Source organism: Rhopilema esculentum, chromosome 20, assembly GCF_057945365.1.
Source record: "Rhopilema esculentum isolate cy_ngs chromosome 20, ASM5794536v1, whole genome shotgun sequence".
In the NCBI taxonomy this organism is placed as follows: domain Eukaryota; kingdom Metazoa; phylum Cnidaria; class Scyphozoa; order Rhizostomeae; family Rhizostomatidae; genus Rhopilema; species Rhopilema esculentum.
The window spans coordinates 8,416,866-8,436,256 of record NC_142834.1 but is presented as its reverse complement, the minus strand read 5'-3'; the positions used below and the strand labels follow the sequence as shown (position 1 = coordinate 8,436,256).

At 35.5% G+C, this 19,391-nt stretch overlaps 3 protein-coding genes across 4 annotated transcripts in view; all 3 read right to left on the bottom strand.

Moving 5' to 3' along the window:
* Positions 1–19,391, bottom strand: part of LOC135687151 (uncharacterized) — a 102,080-nt gene that overhangs the window by 16,260 nt on the left and 66,429 nt on the right. For both annotated transcript variants that reach the window (XM_065203645.2, XM_065203644.2), the window contains exons 22-25: positions 3,504–3,620; positions 2,153–2,310; positions 1,361–1,400; positions 236–388 (exon numbers count right to left, since the gene is read on the bottom strand). In XM_065203645.2, coding sequence (XP_065059717.2) covers positions 236–388; positions 1,361–1,400; positions 2,153–2,310; positions 3,504–3,620 — 468 coding nt within the window. The remainder of the gene's footprint in view (positions 1–235; positions 389–1,360; positions 1,401–2,152; positions 2,311–3,503; positions 3,621–19,391) is intronic.
* On the bottom strand, positions 6,296–12,070 carry LOC135687158 (doublesex and mab-3 related transcription factor 3, truncated). The gene is made up of 2 exons (XM_065203653.2): positions 10,891–12,070; positions 6,296–8,402 (listed from the first exon to the last, which is right to left on the bottom strand). The coding sequence occupies exons 1-2, from the start codon at positions 11,231–11,233 to the stop codon at positions 7,600–7,602; spliced, it is 1,146 nt and encodes a 381-aa protein (XP_065059725.1). The 5' UTR covers positions 11,234–12,070; the 3' UTR covers positions 6,296–7,599.
* Positions 11,721–19,391, bottom strand: part of LOC148957849 (uncharacterized) — a 42,236-nt gene continuing 34,565 nt past the window's right edge. Inside the window, exon 2 of the mRNA XM_089114361.1 lies at positions 11,721–12,058. Within this exon, the coding sequence (XP_088970487.1) occupies positions 11,721–12,058 (338 nt within the window). The remainder of the gene's footprint in view (positions 12,059–19,391) is intronic.

The following is a 19,391-nucleotide window of genomic DNA, read 5'->3' as shown; positions in this document are numbered from 1 at the left end:
AAAGTAAGCATATAAAATTGGCTGACCAATAAATATTACTCCATCATTTGACAGATATAGTTAGCTTAGAAAAAGCACTGACTTGTATTACAACTAAGTTGTCAATACCAATTCTTTGTACCGACCCACTGATTGTCCGTATCAGCCAGGCATCTTAAAAACTTGACCGATTACCAAATCCTTAAAGACATTTTTTTATGTTGAATGTTTGATAAAAAAGAAGTAAACCATTTACCCCTGTTGAGACGTATTTATAAAAATCTTCACTGTTCATCGTAGATCTCCACCAAGCAAGCCAGGCAGCATATGATTTGACAGGCTTTTTCTGGTTTTGGTGGCTGTAATCCAGTTCTTGGGAATTCAATTCCTTGTTGGCATTTTCTCTAAGCTAATTGATAAAAGTAAGATTTTTAGCCTTAAAATTTCACTAGCGTTGCTGTAGCTATAGTCGATGTAGGTATAGTCGACTACTCACAGTGTAGGAATTATAAAAATTAGCAGTACAAGCAGATTAAATTGTAAATATAATTAAAGGTTAATATTAAGATTGAATAAAAGGCACAATTTCAAGAAAAAATCATAATAATTTAGGCTTCTTCATACACAGGTTATTCTTAAAAGATGCATTAAATATGTTTCATTAAGAAACTAACGATTATGGTCCTTACTAGACGATCAATACTTGGAAAATGCTACATGCTAATTCCTGGTTTCGCTGGACCTTATCCTTTTCATTTATTTTCTCCAATCCAAAAACTTCCGTCCCTTCCTCCCAGATTAATGTTCATTTTTTTGGGCAAATGAAAAAATGCATTTCTTAATCTCCGTCATTTTACAGTAAGTTCTCGTTGTGTAGCGGGCAAGATGGGGCTTGCTAAATATGATCTAGAAAACTGACGGCAGTGTTCCAACACTTCGGCAATAACTGTTCTTTTAAAAACAGCATAAACAATCTGATTTGACTGACCAGTTATTTTTATCGAGCGGTACTAAGACTCTTCGAATGCAGAAAATACAAAAGGATAAGTCTATGCACTGGAAAGTAAGATGATATAAAATAGTTCAAAAATGAGAAATTTATTGGAAAATAAATAAAGATTCTGCTTATAAAAGACTTTTCCCACGAAAGCAAAGAACAGACCTTGAAAATCATGAATATGTTCCCACCTTGGATAATCCATCTAACAGATCATTTCAGCGAAACAATGTATACAATTCAAAGGATTGAAATTAATCTTAAGGTTTCAGGGTGGAGATGTCATTGCCATTGGGTGGATTCAGCGTTTGGAATGAATCACCCTTTCATAGCAAAAAATACACGTTTATCCTTGTCAATTTATTATCATTAATTGCAGATTACCTTGAGAATTTCTTGCCTTCCAAGACCGTCAAATTTTGGTCTACGGTAAATTGACAAAAATGAGTCAGGCATGAGAAAATACTTGTGAAATATGAATAATTCAGATCAATGCATTTTTCACCGACTTGATGCAACAATGCTCAGGTTCTTGTGAATATTCTGATAGTTTATTTTCATACAATATTCCTTTTCTTTCTCTGTGGTCTTAATCTACCAAAAACCAATATTTATATCCATTAGATCTCATAAAACTCTCTAATGGTTACACAACAAAACATAAACAAATGTTTAAAAACATTCAAGGCTACATCAAGCTCATTCATTAGTGCACTGGCCAATAGTCAAATTTATTCAATCAAATGAAATACTCTCATTGAATCACAATGGCAGGGTTAATATCGTTTTGTTACGCTGGGACAGGATTAATGGAGTTTGGTAAAAGAGGGACAGGGCTAATAGAGGTAGCAATAACTTAAAAATGAATATAAAGGGGCAATTCTCTTCATATGTCATGCAAAAATGCGAAAATTCTACACACTTGACCAAAGTTCTCTATTAAAACCCTTGTGTGCTGTTACACGCAACATTTTCAGCTTTGCTTAGGTATAAAGAGAGTTTTGGTGAGTAAGAACACCTTCTTGTTTAAATGCTAAACTTAGCTGGCCTTTAAAAATTTTATGCATGATTGAAACTATTGTGCAAATTATTAAAGTACTTATTAATTTGAATTGAATATGCCTCGCAAACATTGTAACACAAGCCCTAAAAGGAATGGTTAAATATTGAACATACGAATTTCTCCAGTCGCTGGCACCTTCTTTGCCCCAGGGTGGCTCTGTTTTCCCTACCAATTGTTTATTAAAAATGCGAGTTTCTTTTCCTTCAGACGTTAGTGATGATTTCGCATTTGAGTTGTCAAGGCTCAGAGGACATTTAACCACAAAGTCATCCTAGACAGAAATTGGCATTAGACAGTAGATGATACAGCATATATCAACTTCATCAGGCACAATCTTCTGATATTGGGGACGGATTGTGTAAAAAACAATATTGTATAGGGTATATGTAGAAATAATAATAGGATAGTGTGGAAAAGCAAAGCCTTATGGATGGCATCGCCAACTGGATATTGTTTGCATATTTCTGTCATTTTGGAAATCTTGAGGCACCAGACAATCAGAATAAATTCTCTTCCATTCTCAGCTATATTTTGACATCCTTCCAAACACTCTAATTAAAGGTAGTTTTTAATTGGTTAGCCTAATTTATAAAACAAAATAATTTCATAGAAAACAGGTTTAGATCTCTATGAATGATGGTAATGATGATAATGGTTGTAATGAAACATACTTTTTGAGCATTTTGTAAGTAGAACTACCATCTTTGCTTACTCATTTTGCCATTCCATTATTTGTACTAATTGTAAACTTGTTTTGAAACAAATGCGGACTGAACAGTCTCAATTATGAGACTGTTGCCTATGAATATTGCAAAAACATCCTTTTTGTGTGATAAGCATTGATTCCTTGTTGATCAGGAAAAGGCAAATTCTTCAGGAGTTTTATCTAATTATATTAAATAAAAAAAATCTAAATGTGGTGCAGGATTCGTTGTTATTCCCTGGTTTTTTGCTTTCAGTCACATCAGAAAATAAAACAGTTTATTATTCCCTTAAATAGGTACACTTTTGGTGCTAGCTCATAGATGTCTTTAAAGCTCATTGCTGTTCATAAAAAAATGGACCAACTGTTAAGGGACTGAGATAACTTTTGTGCTCTTCACCAAAGATATGCTGAAAATGCATGGAAATGAAATGTTTGAAATTAAAAAATAAGATAAATCTGACAAGGTTTATGGATTTTTAAGAAGCAATGCATTGTCATGAAACAGGAAGATTTTTTTCAAAGAAATTGAATATTTCAACAAATTTAAAGTTTTGAAAAAGTTCCATATCATATGTTTTAGCAACCTTCAATAGACAACGAAAAATACTCAGAAGTTATATTAATAGGCTCTTCATTAGAGCCCGCGGCCTTGCGACTTGTCCCTGCTAACTGGACTTCTTATGCTGGGTCATTCGCAAAAAAGGTGATGAAAATTTTGCGCGTTGTTATTGAAATGGGGAAAAATTCTATGACTTTACCTGATCATACTGTAGATGGACTTTGCTTATTGTTGTTACGATTTCCCCGTAAACCTCTTTGATTTCGTCACCTGCAAACAAGTTGCGATCCAACCATTTCACAGTGGCGTCGTCGATCTGCAAATAGATTCAGGGCTTTTAAGTGTTGAATAATGATAAAAAACTTTAGTCAAAATGGCTAAAAATGTGACCCACCCAAGTTTTTTCTATAGAGGACAAAGAATGAAAATGACAACAATGGGGGTGTTGTGTTTCTTAACGCAGCAATTTGTGTTACTTACTTTTGAATAATTCTTCAATTAGATAGTAGATTTACTTTCAGCTTTGAAATGTTGATTAGTACTATATCTTCTTTAATTGTTCATATTTTTACCATTTAGTATTTCTATCAAGTAGTTGAATTAGGCTTTTAACTCGATAGCATATGCGAGATTTTTTTCAGTTTCTTAAGATTGATTATTTCATAACCTTTGCTATGACATTCTAAAATCAGAGATTTAATTTTTTTCACTGATTGGAATTAACGTGAGACATTTGAAAAGCAAAAATATATAAAAGCTATAATTTCAGTGATGCAATTCCCATCCCGTTACAACAGAACTTGGAATGGTGCAAGTTACAGTTAGTAGTTAATGACTCATTCCTGGAAACAAATCACAAAAGCTTTATCATACTGAAATAAATTGCGAAAATCAATTAATTTAGCTTGATAATGCTCTTTAAAGAATGCATAAGAGGAAGTCAATGGTTTCTAAAAATTCAGGAAACTTTTTAAAAATCCCTGTTGTAATGACTTTTATACTTTTATGTTCCAAGCAAATTTTGGACTTTTTTGTTTCATTAAGTTTAATGAATTTTTTGTTTTAGAAACTTTTTTTAATGCAAAAGCAATGCTTAATCTTTGATGACGCAATATTTTTAATATTCAAAGTGATTACACTTACGTTTTAGATATTTTTTATTTGTTAAGGATTTTGTTGCAAAAATATTTTAATGTAATAACTATATGTAATTTTTAATTCATTTCTAGTCCCCGATTTGTAAATCGTGAAGCATTCGTTGTCACTTAATTTCTTGCTTAGTCCCTTTTTTGCAATCATTGAAATCTTTGGAAGCCCACTTAAGTGCATGGCCTATTTTACATGTAATTTGAAGATGAAAGAGGGCCATTAAGTCTAAATCGTATCAAAGTTCCACTTTAACTTTGTTAAAAAGCTCATCCAAAGACAATTATTTACCAAGACATTTACATCCGCTATTTAAATGCTCTATTTTGTGGTAGGAGTGTCTCATTGCCCAGTCCAAAGTCCTTTCAATAGAGCTCTGAACAATACAGAAATGTTTTCAATGGATCTTGTACACTTAAGGGGAGTCCAAGTGGTATGGTGTCTCGACACTATGGAGGCGCATACCAAGGGCACGCAGAATGTTGCCAAGTAGAGTGAAGGTGATATAGAGAGAAACCTTTCGAATAGCCTTTATCGCAGGCTTAATAACCGTGTTTGCCAAGCTTCTTCTAAAAATTAAGCTGTGGTTCAATCTATTTGTTCTAAGCAATGTCTTTCAAACCCTGACGCTTTCTTATTTCATGTGGATTTTTGAACGCAAAGGATTTTTTCTTAGAGAACATATAGAGGAATTATTACGGATCCAGTGGCTTTTTCAGGCTTAAAGTGTAATCTTTCACTATAAAAAGCTGTGGACACCAGTTCTTAACCGTAATTGAAACCAGGCCATTTCAACGAAATCCAAGCAAACTTGGTTGGGCTTCTTAACTTGTATGGCATTGTGGTGAAACCAAAACGGAGAAAAAACTGCTTCAAATGAATACACCAGGCAGTTTCAAGCAAATTCGATCTACTAGCAAAAATTTGCCACGATTTCCGTTGGTACATAATTATATTGCATGAAAAAGCGCACTTTTTTGTGAGGTAGAAACAAACTAAAAAAAGGGTTGGGTACAATATTAATTCTCGAATCGTAAATGATAAGACCAACAAAGAGTTTTTACGTGTCTACCAGCATTTTTTGTAAATAGTTGACATAATCAAAATACATTTTAGAAAGAAGTAGTATTCGATGCACAAAAAACGTAGATTTTGTCACTTTTTTCTTACAGACACGTACAGTATCGTAACTGTATTATCTGCTTTGAACCTGTAATTCTGGCCCATGTTTCTGAATCATATTCTAAACAATTGCTTGCTCTCTCATATTCTAAACCCAAGAGAACTCTATCGTTTCCATATCAGGTTCATTTCTATATCTGTCAAGTAAAATGGAAACAAAGAAATAGGACCAATTAACCTTTGAAGTGTCATATATTCAAGGATCAGGCAGTAGTTGCACGTGGTTTCAATAAGGCTCTTTCAAAGTGACGAAAATTGATCAATAAGTCTACCCATATAATGTTTTTCTGGAAATAATTTCTCTTTTGCTCGTCTGGTTTGAATTCATCATTTTACCGATTGAACAAAAAGTGAGCTTAAAATCTGATCTATAGTGCCTGAAGATATTATTTACAATCTACCAGAACAAATCGAAACATCTGATTATATGATTTGCGTTGGCTTTGTGTAACTGATTCAAACAATGCTTATTGAAAAATGCGCGAACTTAAGACACTGCTAATATGTTTCACGCTCAATGAGTTCATCACTCAAGTTATCCAAGATAAACATACAGTGTTGTTTAACTATTTAAAACAGACATGCTTACTGAAGACCGAATCTCCTGCAAACGGATTATTCGATTTATGCAACAGCATTATCCTAAGATAAACGGTTTCGATATTCATCTTGCTTTTGGATGTGATAAAATGTAACCTCAACGCAGGACATCAGATATAAAATCAACAGATATTCTATAGAAAAGCATTAAGCTTCTTGAAGATCCGACGCAGTTGTGTAACCCATATTCTACAGCGTCAGCAGGACTTTAGTATGTGGATAAATGGAATCCAGAACATAATATGCGACACCACACTAACAGTTATCAAATTTCTTAAAGCCGTTCAAATTCTTCTCGTTATCTTCCATTCATTTGTCCGGCAAGCATAAAAATTGCGAGTCCACTAAGTAATATTAAACTTTTTACAGAAAAATATCTAAAAGATTCAGAGTAATGAACAGAGTTATTGATAGCAAAAAGTAGCATGGCTTAATCTTTCTTCGTTCACCATCATAAAAAATTAAGATTGTCCTTGACATGATGCTTTCTATACCAGGTTTCTGGAGCTGGCTAGTATTACCTTGATCAGAATATCGAATACCATTTCATTCTTCGAGAACGTTTAGAGCATTTTTGAAAACATGCACCTTTGTAACTCAAAATTATTTCGTGTAAAAAATTTAGAGTTGATCAAAAAGAGCATGGCATACCAGGAAAGAGATAGCAAATTAAATGAAAAATTCTAAGACATCAAGGGCGAGCGATTGAATGATTCCAAAGTTCAATGTCAAATTCAATCATCACTCAAGATAAATCGATTTTCATTTCATTTCTGTATAACTGACCATAAATCTTTGCATTTAAAAGCGCCCATAGAACAAAAAGGGAAGCTGCTCTCTTGTTTATTTACCTTTAATCACTAATGTTCTTGCTTAACCAAAAGTTATTTGCATAAAAAAAATTTTAAGACCGTAGTGAAGATTCGTAATGAAGATGATTAAAGATAATTTTAATACAAAGAAATTAAACACAAAAGAAGGCATAGCATGAGCATTTCTCATGAAGTCGTACTATCATAAGTTTTAACTGTGAAGTTTAAATCATAACTTTTACCGGGGCAACAAGAGCTGATTTGGTTGAAACAACAGGTCGTTCTGAATCTTTTAGATTTAACTTTCACAAACCAAGAAGCTATAGCTTATTTACATTCTACAATATCATTATTAATACTCTACATTTTTGTAGCTTATTTCATTATAACTACGATGAACTGATACATCACATTAAATTTTTACATATTACATATATTAATGGAGATCGTATTGATTGAATTTCAAAGAGAGTCATTCAGAAAAAAATTTAAAGGATTGCTTCTTGTATTCAGCTTTAGTTTGGTCTTGTGGACATAAGTATGGCCAGTTTTCTCTTATTGGACAGCTTTTGCAATCCTTGCCCCGCACGCCCGGCAAAATAAGTCTTGCGGACGCGCAGGAGCTTTGCATTCAAAGCAGATTGGCTCTCCAATACTAAGTCTGTCATTATTTTCATGGCCTATGTGCCTTCTTGGGGGAATATCATTGGCAAACTTTTCACTGCTTTCTTGCAGTGACAAGAAATAGTTAACATGACCTCGACAGTCAGCTTTTCTCACATCATGATCCGTGATCCTATGCATCATGCGGTTGTATTTCATCATCTCCATTCTATTGGAAGGCATGTAGTCCGAAAACTTTCGGACACCGTTTCTATGGCAGCAAGTGCAAGGAGGCTGTTCAATGCCTCTATTTGGCGAGGAGAATGCTGAGAGATGTCTTGCAAATGTAGCTGGGGGAATTTCTATGTGTTCCTTACTATTTGGCTTAACCTCCCTAAGCCTTGTCATGGAATGCGGAGAGAGAATTTCAACCGCCTTTAGCAAATCACCTTGACAATTTTTCAAGACAGAGCCCAATACAACTGGGTCTAAATACGGAAAAATCTTCATAAGGACTTCGGCAGGGTCTTTGCTTGATTCTGATGGAGAGGAGGCGAAAAGCTTGGATGCAGCTGAAAATGGCAAAGGCGGCGCTGGTTGCGGGGGATAGTCATGCTGCTCCGGCGAGCTTCTCGTAGAAGACTTGCTTTCATGCCAGTTTCTGTTATCGTACATATTCTGTTCATTTTCTAAGTGAGACTCAAAACCGTTGCTGCTTGACCCTTGTATTGATGGACCATTCCCTTCAGGCATACCTGTGAAAAAACAATATCATATCATTAAAAACTATAGATTTGACTTTATCATTTACAGTTTAAAATTGCGTCACAAAAATGAAAATATCGAATCAGGTTGTTACATATGAAGTTGCACATCATCGCATGAATTTGATAAGACAGTGGAAATAGACGTTGTCCTTAAATACACTTGAATTTGTTTAAACTAAACGCGTGTGTAAATTTATTGTCACCGAGCATAGATCTAATGAATCACATAATTGAAGCAAAAACATGGAAATTATGCAAATGGAAACAGAAAAAAGCAACAACATAAGGCGAGGAAATAAAGCAAATCAAACTGAAAAGGTTCGCATTTGATGCAGAAGGGAAACCCTTGCGGCAGAAATGACCATCAGAAAACCATCATAATTTCAGTAACGCTTAGATAAACAAAAATAACACCGAGAAATGACCAGAGTGACCATCCTCAGCACAGCCTACTTCCAGCCCTGGAGTAAATTTTATCTGCAGCTTTAGTCATAAATATGCCACATTTATGTGTCTATCTATAGGAGGGTTAAGCGAGAGCTTTCTTGATTTACACATAGGAAAAGAGGTTAAGATGCAATCCACAGAAGTGTTGGCAAGCCAACAGAGAAGTTTTTTTCGTCCAATTCAGGGAGACCTTCTAGAGGTGTCTTTTCTAGTTCAAATCTCAATTTACATTCAAAACAGTGACTAAAAAGCCCCATTCTGGCTAATGCACTTGTTTAAACTCAAATCAACAGCTACAAACCTTGTTTTAGAGTAAATTTAAAAAGCCTACACAAATGAAATCTTGGTGTTACTTCTATTGAAATGTTTTTATAAGTTGTGACTGCTAAACACTATCTTATGTGTCCGAGTGAATATTTATAACGCTGAACCTAACAGAACCAGAATGCTAAAAATACTGACACCATTCTATGTATTTGTTTGTTTAATTCAACGCAATTATAAACAGTTTACTCAATGAAGTGTCGATGCATCTTGAAATAAATAGTGGTTCAAAGTTTAATTGAAGTTGCGTCAAGAGTTGGTTTATGAAGCCTATGAATACACTTGTTGCTGTAGGTTTACAGTTTTTGCAGCCAAATCAACATGAAAAGTGATGGGAACGTATTTGTTACAATAATCACAGCAGGAAAATGATAACTTTAGTAAAATGTTCAGTAGAATTAAATATGGTTTTTCCAGAATTTTGTGAAAGTTCTCTGAATGTTTATAATTAGTTGTTTCAGGCAAATTCATGTAATCAATTTACATTTGCTCAAAATATAGGCTTTTTCCATGAATCTCTCAAAAAGCTAGTCTTTCATCTCATAACACAATCGAATAAACCTACCAACAAGTTTAGCTTACTTAAGAAATATTCCTAACCTTACTGACTGCATTTTTTGAGAAATTTTCTATGATCTAGATCTCAAAGAGCTATATATCTTCATACTGTGCTTAAGGTTCTACGTTACATATTTCAACCATGTTTTCAACGGAGATATTTATAAAAGATGATTCGGTATATGTTATCATATCTTCCACTCTACCAAACTAGAGACAATATTCTAGTCACAAAATTGACTTACACTGACTGCTAAACATCAATAAAAAGATTCAAATCATTGGCACAAGCATTAATTCAAATAAAACAACGTATTTGAACTAGATTGCCGTAAAAATAAAGTGCTGATTAAAGTAAGTTTAATCAATGTCGCATTTGATTTGCTCTTACGCGACGCACAATCGAATAAATAAAAACGAGCAAATTCTCCCGTAATAATATGTTCTTTTTAGCAATCTGTAGTCATTAAAAGTAAATCAAACTTAAGCTTAACACTTCAAATTGCTCCATGAATATGGAAATACCAAAAGAAAGGAAAGGTCTTTGTCATATGATTGAAAGATGAACTTTGAAAAAAATTTTGCCCGATTTTGAAACAGTTTGCTTCAATACTAGCTAGAATACTGTTAGAGCATTATAAACATTTGTAAAGACATTGCAGATTTAGTGGAAAACTAATTGAAAAATATCTAATGTATCTTTGCAAACAATATTCATCTTTTTGAGCAGAACAAGTGCAAACTGAAGGCAAATAATTAATTACAGGCGGCAAGAAAGCTTTATGTAAAGATAATTATCTACATTTGTAAGGATTTGAAGATGGATATGCTGTTTTATTGTAAGGACTTGCATATGTCAATGCATATTGCAAGCAAGTGCTTCAGCAAATGAGCATTGTAAGACCACCAAGCCTATGGGGGTATCTGTTTGTAGAGATGTAGCAAAAGCTTCTAATTTCCCTTATAAAAAACATAGCGAATCGTCTGGAGTACAAACCCGTTGTTTATTCTACTGAGAGTTCACAGTTGCAAAATCTCCCGAAAGCAAATGCACCTTAAAAGCACTAAAAAGCACTTTTCGAAGCATCAAATCAAACGAGAAAGACATTATTTTGCAACTAAGTAACAACAAATTACGATTACGTACCTAGTGTGATCCTGCGCTTGACAAGACTCTGTCGCTCTTCCTCCGACGCTCTGACGAAGCTGGCAATGTTTACCTGCAGCTTGGCATCACTGTTCATCTCCTCTTGAGCTTGCTGCCTTCTTAGCGCAACTTGTGCAGCCATAACCTTTTGCCTCTCTGATATCAAGATACATTTACTGCATCTACAGTTCCGCCATTGGCATGCTCGTTTATGGCCCTTCAGCCAAGAAACGATTCCATGATTTCGGCACCTGGCACATTTTGGTGCTCGTGGTGGCTTTGTTTCTGGTGAGAGTAATGAAGGCGGTGAATCTGGAAAGTGCATGAAGCTGGGACCTTCCATGTCTGGTGAAAATTTTCGCCAAATTGACTTTGATAACAAATAATGGTTTTACTTAAATCTGTCGGCTAATACGAGCAGCTTTTACCCAGAATTCTCAGCAGTCTCTATGAAGGTTGTTGCCAGTAAACAAATTACTGTAACATTTCATGTGCGATTGAAGTGTGTATCTTTGACTAAATTTCCATTAAATTTCTTCTTAAGTTGAAATATGCTGATAACGTTAAAAAAATTTACACTCCGTTTGAAAAATGTCTCTAGCTAAAGAAAAAGGCAGCCCTCTAAAAGAATATCAGATTTGAAATGAGATATACAGGCTTGTAGGTTGCGTGTGCTTGCTTGATGTCTCTTATGGTACAATGCAGGCAATCATCAACGTAGCTAGAGAGTAAGCTTCGATCTTGCAGTGGTCACCAAGTGGAACGATTTTCTATGTCCGCGCGCTAGGCTGCAACTATAGATATAACCTCGTCAAAGGAGTCACGTGGATTTATAACACGGCCCTGACCTGTATAGGCGAGCGGTGGAAAGATTCATCTAGGATCCCTGTGGCTACAACTGGGCAGCAATGGCTGAACAGCTTAATCTTCTCACAGCCGTTCAGGTGCTGCAACAAGGCTCGATCGCCCACTTTGCCTCCGTTTTCCTTGCAGCTAAAAAGTGTTGGCCGGTTGAAAACCAGTCTGTAGTTTTTGCGGTCAATTGTCTCTGAACACTGCTGCAGAACCGTTTGTGGATTGAGACACACACGGGGAACAAGGCTCGGTGCGCTCTTTTGCCGCGACCAGAGGTCAAGTCTTTTTGTTCTCTCAATGTCGTGGTAATATCCTAGATGAAATAAAGAGATATTTTCAATAACAATATTTGTTTAATCTCCTAGTAAATTTAGCCGAGTTTTGTTTCGTAAATCAATATACTAAATATTATGAAAGCTGCCTATGCGATTCAGTGTGTTATTGCGACTAGAGTATTAGTGAGTTAGCGGTGCTTAATTTGCCTTGTTGATACGATGACCTATTCTGGCCTCTTTGTTAGCTGCTATGCGATACTATTGATATTACAAGCAATGCCCAAATGTACTGCGAGCGGCTTGTTGCACAGAGGCACGCGCACAATGGCATCAAGGAATTTTGACTTGTACAAATTAAATATACGGCTACATTTGTACTTGTCATTTCTAAATGCAACATTGCCTTTCTGTGGTAACAAAGCCAAGGGTATAAGTTGACCTGTGAAAAATGTGACCCCAAATAAAAGAGACGTTCCTACAAACACACATTCTTAAATTATGTTGCCGCTCTCTAGGCAGTCAAAGCATTCTAACTACTGATACAATAATCGGGTTGTAAAAGAAACGTACTATTCTTTTCCAAATACATGCCCGCTAAAGTAACTACTTTTCAGCTCTCTAAGCCATTGAGAAGATTAAATGCAAGAGCCTCTATTCATTCGACTTTGCTTTGTCAAGCGTCGATGTCTGTATCATACAAAAATGCTGCATCTACTCAAGAGTAACGCAAACAGAAATATTCATGATAATTTTTTGTTAACTTTCCAATATTAAGATATGAAAAAATACAATTTTAGCTTTGTGAATTTATCTCGCAACAGGCAATTTCGTCTAAATTTGATGATAAAATGTTTGGGGAGGGGTAATGTTTTGAAGGGTGTGGCCTATTATTTTTGTCCCCCCAGAGCCTAGTGGCTGGTGCCGCCATTGCAACTGGAGGCTACGCATTATGAAAATGGTGGATGATGAGCTGTGACGCGTTCAGTAGAAAAAGGCTCCAGTACTAAATTGTGAACAAGAGCGTCAAGTTCCGAGGAAAATATGCAAAAATGACAAACAAATACCTATCAGAAGAGACATGAAGACCAAACAACATTTTTGTTACTGTCTAGGTCAGAGACGGGCAACCTTTTCAACATGGGAGCCAAATTTATAACATTTTGTTCCATGGAAGAGCGGGTCGGGCCTGGAAGGGCTACAAGTAAGTTCTGTCCTATACTAGCAATAAAGCTATTCTCCTTCTAGTGCTATAGCAAGCTTGTCAAAATCAGGTCAAAGCCACTACAGAAACATGTAACTAAATACATGTGTTTGTCTAAATTTTTGAAATAAAATTATAGCTGATTAACTTCATTTGCGAGAAAAGCTGCTTCCAGATACAAATGCTTGTTGAGGTCTTTCGCCTGGGAATGAACTTCAATAGTAGAGGACGAAATATTACACGTTGATTGAAAATAATTTGCAGCAAGCTGCCACATTCATGAGGCTTTCCGTTCGTTAAATATTCCATTCTGGAGGTCTAAGGGTCGCTAAAAATTGCTGGCGGGCCGTAAGTTGCCCACCCCTGATCTACATACAAACAAATGACAAACAATTTAGTTGAATACCTAGATCTACGTAGTTCTCGTTGAACACTGTGGAATAATTTTACCAGGCAATGACACTAGTGTTCAGTGGGTATAGCTGCTGTTTGGCTGTACCACAACACTTTGTCAGTGCTTGCCAAAGTTAGCAACACCCAAAATTAAACTACTTTTTGGACTATTACACCTATCAACAATGACATGATCAGTGTGCTTTGCTGGAAATGGTAAAATGATGACTTTTTAGATGGCTTAAAACACAACAGCTCATTTTAGTTACACTTGTTGCTTTTTAAGGCAACTTTCAATGTGCCAGAAACATTAATAATAGAACCAAACGAACCAAGTAGAGCGCGAAACAAAAAATGCTGCAATTCCTGGTTATACTTTGAGCCATGTCACGCGTTGCCTCTAAGCACAGGGTGTCTAGCAATTCATGTATGTTACGACTTATCTATACAGAAAGATGAGTTTTCTATTTAAAGGCTGCAAAATTCCTGACAAAATCCAACTAAAACAAGAGTGTTTAATGGTTGATAAACTAAAGCTTACAGGGATACATGAAAACCACATTTATATTCACCGAATCCAACGTAGGAAAACAGGACAGAAGATTTCCTATCCAAAAAAGAATGCCGGCCAGCGAGGGCCCTCCGCGTGTTATTACTATGCAGTATCAAAACAGATTAAAATGGAAAAGTTGCAAAGCATGGAGCTTAGAGACATTCTCACCTACAAACAACAAACGGATAGAGATCAACGGGATTTCACAAGATGTACTTTGTATCTATTATATACCATTGATCTGCTTGCTGTAGGCTACACGTGACTGTTTCTATTAAGAATGCCTCTTCGCAAAGCCACTCACGACCATTGCACTTTGCAAGCAAAAAGACTTCCACCAGAATGTACTAAATCTTATTCTAAATGCAGAAGCCAAGAAAGAATATCAATATGATCGGAACATACGGGTGTCACACTGTATAGGGCATATTCTTGGAAAAAAGAGGTTGGGAAAGGCTTATTTCTTCTATGGCGTGGATACGTGAGTGTATGAGGGTATATGAGAAGGTGAATGGCTACATGAGGAGGTATTTTTTTTAAAAAAATAAGAGAATAGAACCATTTTGGTATAGTTTCACGCACTCTAAAAACTATAGGGGAAGTACCTCCTGGGCACAAAGTCATCTTTCAATTCTTCTCAATCAAAGCTATCTTGTCTATTCTGGAAAGCGATTCAATTCAATGGAAATATCTGCCTGAATCCCACCAAACGAGGATCTGCTATTACAAAAAAAAAGAGATAACGAAAATATTTGTGGTCTGACTAAACCTGGCGTTATAGAGAGCAACGCAGGATTACAAAAACTTTTAAATTGGCAAATTGCCAGGCGTATTTCTTTCTTACAAAAACGCTGATATCAATGGAATCTCATCGTGTGGGGTATCCACAGGGCCGCGGGAAAGGATTTCTAGGCCCCGGGTCAGAAAGTAAGATAAAAGCAAGACACACCGGAGGCGACCCTTCTAAGGGGCCCGGGGAAATTTTTTTGAGACGATGGTTGCAGCTATTTTGGTTGTTGAAATTGCGATGGTGGCTATGAATAGCCTTTTCAATATAGTTTAACTATTACTGGTATACTATCGTCATAATGCATGGATATTTCTTAACTATAAAATATGCAGTTCTTTACATTTAAAAAAAATCTTAGGAAGTTAAAAACGTTTAAATACCAAAATTGATCAAAACTGATATGCTGCACCAAAAAAATTTCACTATTCAAATAATTTGAAAAATTCAAGATTAAAGTCGGCAGTGACCCCCCTGACCCCCATCCCCCCTCTCCTCAGTACTGGGTATCCATCAAATGATTGAATTAAAACTATCTGAATTGAAGGGATTTCTGAGACAGTTATACTCTACATAGATTATGAATAAAAATGTGGATCCTGGAGTACCCCAGGACACAATACTGGGTTTCCTGTAAAATTATATTATGATTGGGTGTGCTAATCCCACCTTGTCTTATAAATAAGCCAATTTGAAGAAGCATTATGAATCTTTGTTACTTTGATATTTCAAAATGATATTAGATGCAGATAGCTGAGTAGGCTTTCCACAAGTTACATAAATGGCCTCTGTAATGCCTGTAGTATTCCCATTGTGACGGAATCATTTGCCAATCTGTTAAAGAAGCATTAATAGGACTATTAAAACAAGTGACTAAATTCACCAAATTAATTCTATATAGGCTAGCAAATCTAAACTTGCAATACAAAGCGCCGAGAAACATGGTCTTTGCGGTGTACCTGATCATAAGATAATTACGGTGCTATGCAATTTTGCCAAGCAATGACTTAAAGACAATATTCAGGCTTGCTTCGATTTGGGTAATGTCCAAAGGGCTAGGACTGAGCCAACAGCTATCAAATTTACCACCTCAGTAGCCAGGTGAGGATTGCAATTCAGTTAGCTCTTAATGTAAGATTGTGGCTAGTAAACATACATGACTTATATGTACAACTGAATTTAGTTCAAGTGAATAAAAATAACTGAGCACAAATAGCAACAATTAAGCCAAAGATAAGATGAAAAGATCATTTGTTAGTTGAAAGATCTAATTTATGTAGAAAGGTAAAAAGAGACATCATTAAATCTAAACATTTTGGTAACTTTAATCGTGAAAAAGTTACTCATATGTTGAAAGGTTGTAATTTTATCCCAAGGTTAATGACCATTAGATAAGTCAATTTTATAAAAGACGTAAGTTGAAGTCGGGGCAGAAGAGCGGCTGTATGCAGATGTATCAATTACCAAGCGGATACACCTTTGGAGGTTAATTTGCAACTTGACACAGTTTGATCTTTAATGGCAAATAATTTATTTTTGCATTAAAAATGTCTTAGCGTGAAAGACCAATGCTATTATTCACAGGAAGCAGCTATTTAAAAAGGAATAAGGAATATTCTTTAACTGGTATCAAAATTCAGTGAAGGAATGTACTATTTCCTGAAATCAAGCCAAAAGTACGTGCCAAAAGGTATTGAAACAACCAGCCGTAGCTTGCTGATCTTATTTTCAGCCAATAAAAATATGATAACAAGATTGTCCTAGGGGGTACAACTAGTAGAAAAACTCCGGAAGCTCTACAAAGCTCCATCACAAGACAACATTTTGTTATCCGCAAGGTAAATGAAGAAAAGATGACGTCCTTTTTCGATATAACGAGGAGAAAAGGGAAAAAGTCTTGATTCGAAAGAAAAAAAGCTAGCCAGAGCCAAGAAGAAAATTGCCAGAAAGGACTCTAAAAACATATTGTATCAACTTCATCTTAAGGAAAGATGCAATGCTATTAGCGATTTAAAAGGAAAAATAGATTTAATAGAAACCAAGAGAAATAGGTTTAAAGTATGTATCTAAGAAAAATATGAAATTTGAAGGAAGGGAAGGCATGGAAGGAAGCAAATAAGCTTTATGTAAATAATATAAAGAAGAGAACAGAATAGATTTGAAGAGAACAGAAGTGAACAGAAGAGAACAGACGAGAACAGAAAAGAACAGAAGAGAACAGAAGAGAACAGAAGAGAACAGAAGAGAACAGAAGAGAACAGAAGAAAGCAGAAGAGAACAGAAGAGAGCAGAAGAGAACAGAAGAGAACAGAAGAGATGAGACGCGAACAGCTTCTTTATGGAACAAACGCGGGTGCTTGCGATACAGCATGTAAATAAGACCTAATGGGAAAAGAAAAGCAGCATAGAAGCCTAAAATTCTGATTACATGATGCCTGATAAAGCAACCCTACAGCTGATGAAGAGGCTAATACGAAAAGATTCATAACATACACCTGAAGATTCCTGAGAGAAACCAGGCATTCAATACAGTGTCATGTGTTAAATTGCTCTATCCTAGTTATTCTGACGATCTTGACTTTTTGTCTAACTAGCAATTTGTTTACTCTGGAATTGTAAATACACTTGTAGGCTGTTTTTAGCTGCAACATAGCATACACTTTTTCAGGAATACATTTTTCAGGTGCAGGATAAGAACTTAATGAAAAGTTGCTTGAGAATAAATTTCAAGTCAAATGTTTCACAAATTGTGATATAGAAGATGTAGGTTAGTTCAATACTTGCTAAGAATTTCATCAAAATTAGTCTTCGCAAAGCTCATAAAGGACAAAAGTGTTGAAAGCTTTTAAGGAAACATGGAAAACATATTAAAGCAAATTTCACAAATGTAATGCAAAAGCTGAATTATGATAAGGCTGGCAGAAAGGTTGAATGCTGTGATAGCAATATAATCCTTCAAACAGAAGAATAGCAAATGCTCGAAGAAAGAGTTATTTGACAAGGGCTGTTTGAATATTGATACGAAATCTGATATGTGTTGTTTTTACATCCTTATAGATATTGCAAGACTTTTACAAGGAAACATGCAGTGACCTTGGTGAGAAAAATAAGTTAAATTTCAAAACTGCACAGATTATCAACGCAAAGACAAGCCAGATGATGAAATCTCATAAAAAAGCCATGGGATCTCGTCACATTGCGCCGATTCCGCACGCATTAGTCACAATAAATCACAGTGTCCTAAACAACAGAAGAAACACGGTGACTGACCGTATCTTGTGAGTCGGACTCTACAAAAGACAGCTTTATGTTGGTAATGTAAGAGTTTCTAAAATGAGTATTGCGTACGTTGTTAATATATTGGCAAAAGTTAAAAGTGATTTAATAAAATCTTGAGAAACGACTGTGTAAATTGAATTAAGAAAAGATTGGACTTCCCACGAATTTTTTCTATTAGGTTCATGCGACAATTTAATCTCCCCATGTCGAGATGGCAAAAGCTGTTGCTAGCGCTGAGTTTCTTAGTTGCACTTGCGAGATCACGGGCTTGGTTATTCCTTTGAACCAGCGAAGAAATTCACAGAGAGTGAGGCAGGCATGAAAAGCAACTGTCGTTACTCACGCCTGTAGCGTTGCAACACATTTGCGGCCATCTATTTACAAGCAAATTGTTTATAGGAGACCAAATCTCGCCTTCTAGCCAGGTAAAAAAGACTTAGTAACCAGATATTATGATATCAAACAAATAGAAGATGCTCTCGAATGTAGCTTTTCTTAACATCAAATTGAAATGCAATTTCAAAAACTTTTTACAGGCGAAATTCTCAAGCACAAAGAAATAAAAATGTTGACATTCTTCATCTCTGCTATTACTTTCTTATAACGGGTACCTTAAAACTTCCAGATGCACTCTTTGATAGAAGTGCTTGGCATCATATGACTGCCTTAATTTTACATATTGCACATTGGGCTTATGCATACTCATCTAAAATATATTCCGTTTATTTGCTATCCCAACAACTGTTAACAAGATAAAGAAAATCTAAAGCAATATCAGTGCTGAAGAGCTCTAATTAACGAAAGTTTATGCCCAAGCTTATATAGAAATATAAAAAGATCCTAATAATGTATGAATTAAAAGCTTCTTATTGAGTCGTTGTGTTATAACAGGATCATGTTCCTTTCAGCATGGTTATATATGAATGAAATACCACCCAAATAGAGAACAGAGTGATCAAAATATCCTTGATAAGATGCATTTATTGCAAAGAATAATGCTTAATGTAACAGACAAAATCTGTCAAACCTGGATTGTAATCAATGCCTCATCACTTCTGTTGCTATTCACTTACTAAAATAAATTCAATAAACGTGAAAAATATTGGAGTCTTCCTGTAACATATTTAGGAGTTAATAGATTTCAATTGGAGACTTCTT